The sequence below is a fragment of the Myxocyprinus asiaticus genome, chromosome 10 (assembly GCF_019703515.2).
Source record: "Myxocyprinus asiaticus isolate MX2 ecotype Aquarium Trade chromosome 10, UBuf_Myxa_2, whole genome shotgun sequence".
Classification (NCBI taxonomy): domain Eukaryota; kingdom Metazoa; phylum Chordata; class Actinopteri; order Cypriniformes; family Catostomidae; genus Myxocyprinus; species Myxocyprinus asiaticus.
This window is the reverse complement of record NC_059353.1, coordinates 18,846,456-18,854,255: the sequence shown is the minus strand read 5'-3', so window position 1 is coordinate 18,854,255 and position 7,800 is coordinate 18,846,456. Positions and strand designations below refer to the sequence as shown.

Sequence of the window (7,800 nt, the reverse complement as noted above, 5' to 3'; positions counted from 1 at the left end):
AAATGTGTTGACACAAACAGCTGAGTTGTAATTGCTAGAAAGCCCCTAACTCTGAATTTATAATTAATTATGTATCATTGCATATTTGCCAAAAAGCACTCTTATGAACAGAGCTGATACTTGAGCCATCATATTATTTTGAATCATTTGCTAGCTTGCTGATGGCTATGAATGAGTTGTCAGTAAAATACAAGCATTGACTCCCTGGAGGCTTTAAACACTTTTTTCTCCATATATGCTGCTTTCTTTCACCTTATTTTCATACTCGTTCTCCATTCTATAGCTCACTCACCACTCTTCACATGTTTTATTTGACTTCTAAACAGCAAGTGTATCCTTTGTATTCTGAGTACAGACAGCATTCTACAGACAAATTGTATCTAATGCTTTCAGGACAAGGTATCTTACATTTCACCGGGAAGACTCAAGCTCGGGTTAGTGAAAAAACATCTTCCTGACTCGACCTCCTCTCATTTCATTGAAAGAAAACGTGACATGAAAGCATTGTCAAGTTAATAATTCATCCTGAAATGACCTGTCAAAACCTGTTTTAACTACTACAGTACATACTCTGACATTCCATAGTTATTGTTAATAAACATAAAGAAAATTCTGTTATCATTCTGTCACCCTCATGTTGTTCCGAACATGTTACACTTTCTCTCTGCCATAAATAATGTTGAAGAATATCTTGGCTGCTCTTTTCCATATAATTAAAGTGAATGGGGACTGGGTCTGTCAAGTTTTGGGGTGTTTAAAATTTTATATGGTTTTTGAATCCCTGGTGTTTCATGAGCAAACGTCAATGGCACCATATTTGATTAGAGAGTGACAAAGGGAAAAATTGTCAGTTAATAACGTCATATTGACTACTTTTATGTCAATTTAATGATACTTTTATGTTACTTTTTTTTTTTTTTTTGGTCATTTTGGATCTTGAAACCTCTTGTACACATTCACTTTTATTATATGGAAAAGATCAACCAGAATATTCTTTAAAAAATTATTTTTGTATCTTGTGGAAGACAGAAAGCCATACAGGTTTGAATTGAGGGTGAGTAAATGATAACAGAATTTTTATTTTTAGATGAACTATTCTTTTATAAAATGTTATGCAGCAATTATAAGCATTGTTTTCCTGTTATTTTATATATACAGTACTGTGCAAAAGTTTTAGGCACTTGTGAAAAATGTTGCATAGGGAGGATGTCTTCAAAGATAATGCCATAAATAGTTTTAATTTATCAATTAATGTCATACAAAGTTCAGTAACATAAAAAAAAAAAACTAAATCAATATTTGGTGTGACCACCTTTGCCTTCAAAACAGCACCAATTCTCCTACTGTAGGTACACCTGGACATAGTTTTTCTTGGTTGTTGGCAGATGTTTTAAGCTTCTTAGGGAATTCACCACAGTTCTTCTATCCATCCTTCTATCTCAATTGCTTCTGTCTCTTCACGTAATCCCAGACTGACTCGATGTTCAGTGGGGGGCTCTGTGGGGGCCATGCCATCTGTTGCGGGGCTCCCTGTTCTTCTATTCTATTCTATTTGCAAAAGCAATGTTTGGGAGTCTAAAATGTATATTTCCATTTGACACACTACAGCTGAAGAAAGAAATAACCATCTCAGACAAATGTTTTGTGAAACATCTAACGCGCCTAAGACTTTTGCACAGTACTCTATATAGGCCTACTGTATAAAACTCAAGAAAGAATAATCTATAGGTGCCATAATTTACTGCTGAGTGATTTACATCATCAGAAAAAAAAAACTTTAAACCTATAAGTGTCTGAACTGAAAGTGTGTAGAATCAAGTGTTTATTGTCATTGGATATAGTTACATGATCCTTAAAAAAAGTACATGAAAATTCTCCCATGTCATCAACTGTCAGTGAACACTTTTACATCTACTTAGATTTTTCCCGAGTCACCTTCATTCTGTATATATTACTCGCCAGAGGCCCATACTGTTGATGTACCACAAAAACACAATGGCCTTGGAGGCATTCCATCTCAACGTTCAAAAGGGCTCACACTCAAGCAGTATCTCTGTGAACACAATTAAACAGTATATGGATTGACTCAACAAGACTGACATAACAACATACAGTAATACTGCATAAGACAAATAAAGTAAGTTGACTGGATAGCTAAATCACAAATGTTTGTCAGAAATTAAAAGAATAAATCACCTAAAGGGGTGTCTCAAGTTTCAAAGCAAAACGGTTCTGCTAAGGCTCGCATTTAGTACAGAGAGGCACAGAGAGTTTGTATCTGTCATTAAATGTTAGTCTAGGCATATGATGGAGGTGACTGCATGAACTTTTTCTTTCATCACTCAGAGTTCCTTCAACAATCAGGGTTCAACATGAAACAAATTGCAAAGAGGACCAGAGGACTTCTGTCATCTATTAAATCACACCACAAAGCCTAAAGTGACCAAAAGTAATGGCCTTCACACTGTTCTTCACCCTAGTAACACAATAAGATCATAAACAAACTGCTGGGAAGTCAGGAAGGACATCTGCTTTTTATGTTGTGGGAAACTTCAGATAGTCTTATGAAGTGAATATTGATTATTATAAAATGGATAGTTCCGTTCATAGAAGCTGATTGATCGATAAAGATTTTCCAAAATACACAATATAGTTAAAACAGAAGTGTGTAAATTCTATGCCAATAGTGTCACTGAACGAAATTGCAAAAACAAACAACAATTGGTCAAACAAACAGATAATCCCGCCCCCAGCTCACGCATTGTGTCAATGTTGTTGTGTCGGGCTGGATGGCCCACTTAAATAAACAGAGGAATTTTTATAGCGCCACAGAGACACAATGTTTAGCTTTTTCGAGAAAACTTTACCCATGAATGGCTTACTTATGGTTGCATTTTAAGCTGGGATAGGAGAAAGTATTTTAATACAGAAAAAGTTACACATTTTAGCTTTAACAGCTATGATGTGAAACACCTGTAACTACTGTTATCACTGCACAGCAGCTATAGAATAACATTCTGTCAGGGTCGGCCCATCCTACAGGCGATATAGGCGGCTGCCTGTGGGCCCGATGTGCCTGGGGAGCCCCGCAAATAACTGCATAGTCTTGGGCCACGTTCACACTGTCAATGTTTGGGATTGACAACCGTATTTATTAACAGGTGTGAGTCTCGAAATGCCCTGTTCATGCAATAGCTTACAGTAGTGGCTTGAAAAATGTCAATATGAACAAATAACCAAAGTCACAACCGTATTCTATTCTCGCGATAGCCTTTAGTAACACCTGTCACCATGTTTTTTTATTTACTTCAGTCTATCACTATACATAGTGACAGATTGAAGTAAATATCAAACATGGCAACGTCCATACCACCAGAAAGTTTTATCACAATTGATGCCGCCTTTCAGTGCACTGGAACGATTTTGCGATTGAGACAGCCCAAGAAAGGACAACCCTCTGATCAGTGCTCTGACTACTGAACTAGTGAGCTGACTGAGACATGCCCACTGCCGATATAAAGAATATATGAGCAATTAATCTGAAAAATAACCAAACTATCCTATCTGCAAAGAACCAATTTAAAATATGCAGTTGTCGTTATACATTTTACCCCACATTGCTGTAGCTACCTGATTTTCACTCATGTTTGAACTTTTTCATTTTTGCACTTTCTGGCAACTTTTTGTTTTCATTGATTTTGTTGCACTAATACACATTTACACACACTGTAGTTATGTTGGTTGACATAAAATTTCAAACAATGTCAGCAGTGTCCAGTGTTGTGACATACTTTCTTCATGTAAAAATATTTAAAAATGCATTTTCTTATTTTGTATCCTGTAAATATTATACTTGCAATTTTCATGACCTAATATTAATTGAGACACTAGTTTTTTTGTACTTCTAGATAAACATTTGTCAAGGTGAATAAAATGATGAAAAACTTGAAATGGGGAAGAAATGTTGACTTGTCACAGCATCCACACTACATTCTTTCCACTTCATGTACATTTTAATCTAACAGTCTTTATGCTGGGGGGAAAAAAAAGAAAAAAATCTTGTACGCATTATTTGTCACCTATCGAGCTAGAGCGCTTATTGTGTAGTCCTTTTTTATTTAAAATCTACTCATCAGGTTTGTACTGATGTTTTTTGTTTGTACTTGATTCTGGATGTTTTAAAGATATGACCATTTTCACACCTGCGGGGCCCATTTTCATGATTTTGCCTAAAGCCCCACTAATCCAAGTGCCGGCACTGCATTCTGTTACTGTTTACATACCAGGGATTGTAGCAGAAGGATAGTACTTATGAATTATTATTCATTAAATTATATTAATGACATAATATATGAATTAGTTATTATTATAGTATAGGATAGTATTATTAATTGTCTTATTAAAATAATATTTCAGTGAACATTTGTGTTCTTAATATTTTTATCATAAAGTAATATTAATAAAAACGATGAGGCACTGGTTGCAGTGATATATTTTGAACATGTAAATGTAATGTAGATTAATATTCACGGCTAATGAGGCTGCAGGCACTTCAATGTGTATTTCCTAAGGGGTGGTTCAAGCCGAACTAAAAACTAAAAGCAGGTGTTTCGAGATGCGTTTGACACGTAGTCTAAAAAACGCGCTGCTCATGCACATGACACTGAAAATACAGCTGGACGCGGAGCTACGGAAAAATACGTCCGTCAAGCACGTGTTTACATTGAAAAACTGTGCAGATGGACGGAAAAACAAGTTCGGTGTAAACAATGCCCTTTAGCCGTGACTATCTTCCACATTCTGATTGTTTCTATCTATCTATCTATCTATCTATCTATCTATATATATATATCTATCTATCTATCCTTTTAGAATAGATTAAAGCGAATCCCTGCTGAGCCGGAGCGACACCTACGTCATGACTCCGCCCTGCTGAATAAAAAGGGGCGTGTTCAGTGTCTTTGGAGGACTATTTAAAATGCGGCTGTTATAACCGCTGCTGGAGTTTCTTTGACTGAAGTGTGTGGATATTTTGCACGTTTTAGCGCACATCTGTTTGAACGACATGGAGTATGTTGTAAGTTAACTTAACAACAACAATATAAAAGCGCTATGCATTGCTGACGCTTGATTGAATTGTTAATGATATGTTGTCTTTGTTATGGATATTTTATATATTTGGGTGTAGCAGGTGCTGCATATCGTGTCAAAGTTTTTAAAAACAACATTTTTAAAGTAACTTTTTATTCAGATTTTTTTCTGTTGTTGTTTTCTTGTCTTCAAATGTTTTATTTATTTATTTTTGCTAATTTAAACATGGAAAATGATTAACGTGTTTTTTTTAATGTGCAGTTTGTTAATAATATTTATATTTTTATTTTTTGCAGAACATAGTTTTTGACGACAATAGCTCGGGATCTGGGGACGGGGATTTTGATGGACTTGATGGACTCTGTGACATCGCGGACAGCGATGACTTCAAGAGAATCTTCTTCCCCACTATATATGGGATTATTTTTGTTTTGGGAATCGTTGGCAATGGCCTCGTGGTGCTTGTGATGGGCTACCAAAAGAAGTCTAAGAACATGACTGACAAATACAGGTTGCACCTCTCCATCGCGGATCTCCTGTTTGTCCTCACTCTGCCCTTCTGGGCTGTGGACGCAGCCAGCGGATGGCATTTTGGGGGATTTCTCTGTGTCACAGTCAACATGATCTACACTCTGAATCTGTACAGCAGTGTGCTGATCTTGGCCTTCATCAGCTTGGATAGGTATCTGGCCATTGTTCGTGCCACAAACAGCCAGGCGTTCAGGAAACTGCTCGCAGGACGGGTAATCTACCTTGGAGTTTGGCTACCAGCGACCCTGCTCACTGTGCCCGATCTGGTGTTCGCCAAAGTCCGCGATACTGGCGAGAATACGATCTGTGAGCTCAACTACCCGCAGCAGTTCAATGTAGTGTGGAAGGCTGTTTTTCGCTTCCAGCACATCATCGTTGGCTTCTTGCTGCCTGGTCTGATCATCCTGACCTGTTACTGTATTATCATCTCTAAACTGTCCAAGAACTCCAAGGGTCAGGCCCTGAAGAAGAAGGCACTGAAGACCACCGTCATCCTCATCCTCTGTTTCTATATCTGCTGGCTGCCCTACTGTGCCGGCATCCTGGTGGACACTCTGATGATGCTGAACGTTATTTCTCACAGCTGTTTCCTGGACCAGGGTCTGCAGAAATGGATATTCATTACCGAGGCGCTGGCTTACTTCCATTGCTGTCTGAACCCCATCCTTTATGCTTTTCTGGGAGTCAAATTCAGTAAATCTGCCCGAAGTGCCCTGAGCATCAGCAGTAAATCGAGTCACAAAATGTTGACCAAGAAAAGAGGCCACATATCATCTGTATCTACTGAATCTGAGTCGTCCAGTGTCCTCTCCAGTTAATGGACACTGTGTACATAAACTTTTCTACATGGATGACTAAGCTTTCATTTTTAAAGGACTTTACTACACTTTGTACATTGTAAACTCTCTGATATTTGTTATTTTGCGAGAGCTGTGTTTTCTGATGTTTGTGAACATTTTGATTCAGTTACTTAAATTAATCTTTTTTTTATATATTTTTATTCCATACTTTTCAAATGTCTATTGCTGGACCTAAAGGCAGAGCCTTAAATACATCTTGCCATGCAAAAGTTCTTCTCAGGACATCTTAGCAAACTGTTGCATAGTCTTTTGTCTGTTTAAGTGCATAGTGTAAATTATTTGTACATAGATCATTGTTTGCCATTGTGTGTGTGCACTTAGCTTTCGTTATTCCGCTTTCTGATATTTATTAAAATAAGGTAGCTCACACTGTAATTTTTTTTTATTGGTTTGTAATTTAAGCATGTCAGAATTGTTGCATTTCATAATTAAACCTTAAAATCACCACTTTTAATGAGGTCTGACGTAGTGTCTTCTTACAACTCTCCAGTGGCCATACCCACATACACACACCCCTTCGCTCCCATCCTCTGTGGGGGAAGGTTAGAGCTGAAGTGGAGTGAAGGTCTGTCAAGTTGCCAAAACAAAAGCTCCACCTGATCTCCCTCTGAACAGAATGGCTGAGGAGAGGGTCTGTAATTTTAAGAACATCTGTGTTCTTTGGTGCTTTAAGCAACCACTGATACAAGACACCCATAAACTTACAAAGGGACAAAATTCCCATCCCTTCGGATTTCATTTGTTGTATCATATAACAAGCAAAATAAGTTAATAAGGTAGTTTTAAGATGTAAAATGTGAAACAATAAATTCTGCAGGATGCATCACAAATAGTGTCCTGTAAGGATATATCAGTAAAAATTACCATTTTATTGGGTGAATCTCAGGCATGTGAAGAAAATTTACCAGTCGTATTTCACCCCAAAATTATACGAGAAAAAATGTAGCCTACACTGAGGACCATTACAATATTTGTTTTGTGATGTTTAACACTATTTTCAGGACAATTACATATATATATATATATATATATATATATATATATATATATATATAAAATTACATTAAAATAACCAAAAATCAAAGACAATACAAAAAATAAAAATACTTAACAATTTAAATACAATGGGGTTAAAGGCACATTTTAAGGAACATTAGTTTTTTTTTCTGGTAACAAAGTGTAGCAAGATTGAAAAAATACATTTCTTTTTTAAAGGGTGAGGGAGCCTTTTACCCCACTTGGGGTATATACAGCATAGAAAGTGATATTGTTTAAATATAGAGACAATAGTTATAGGGCAAAATTGGTCAATGCAAGA

General features: G+C 36.7%; 1 protein-coding gene across 1 annotated transcript; it reads left to right on the top strand.

Annotated features, from left to right (window-relative positions):
* Window positions 1-4,934: 4,934 nt before the first annotated feature.
* LOC127447196 (C-X-C chemokine receptor type 4-like) lies at window positions 4,935-6,936 on the top strand. The gene is made up of 2 exons (XM_051708851.1): window positions 4,935-5,077; window positions 5,388-6,936. The coding sequence occupies exons 1-2, from the start codon at window positions 5,066-5,068 to the stop codon at window positions 6,438-6,440; spliced, it is 1,065 nt and encodes a 354-aa protein (XP_051564811.1). The 5' UTR covers window positions 4,935-5,065; the 3' UTR covers window positions 6,441-6,936.
* Window positions 6,937-7,800: the final 864 nt, after the last annotated feature.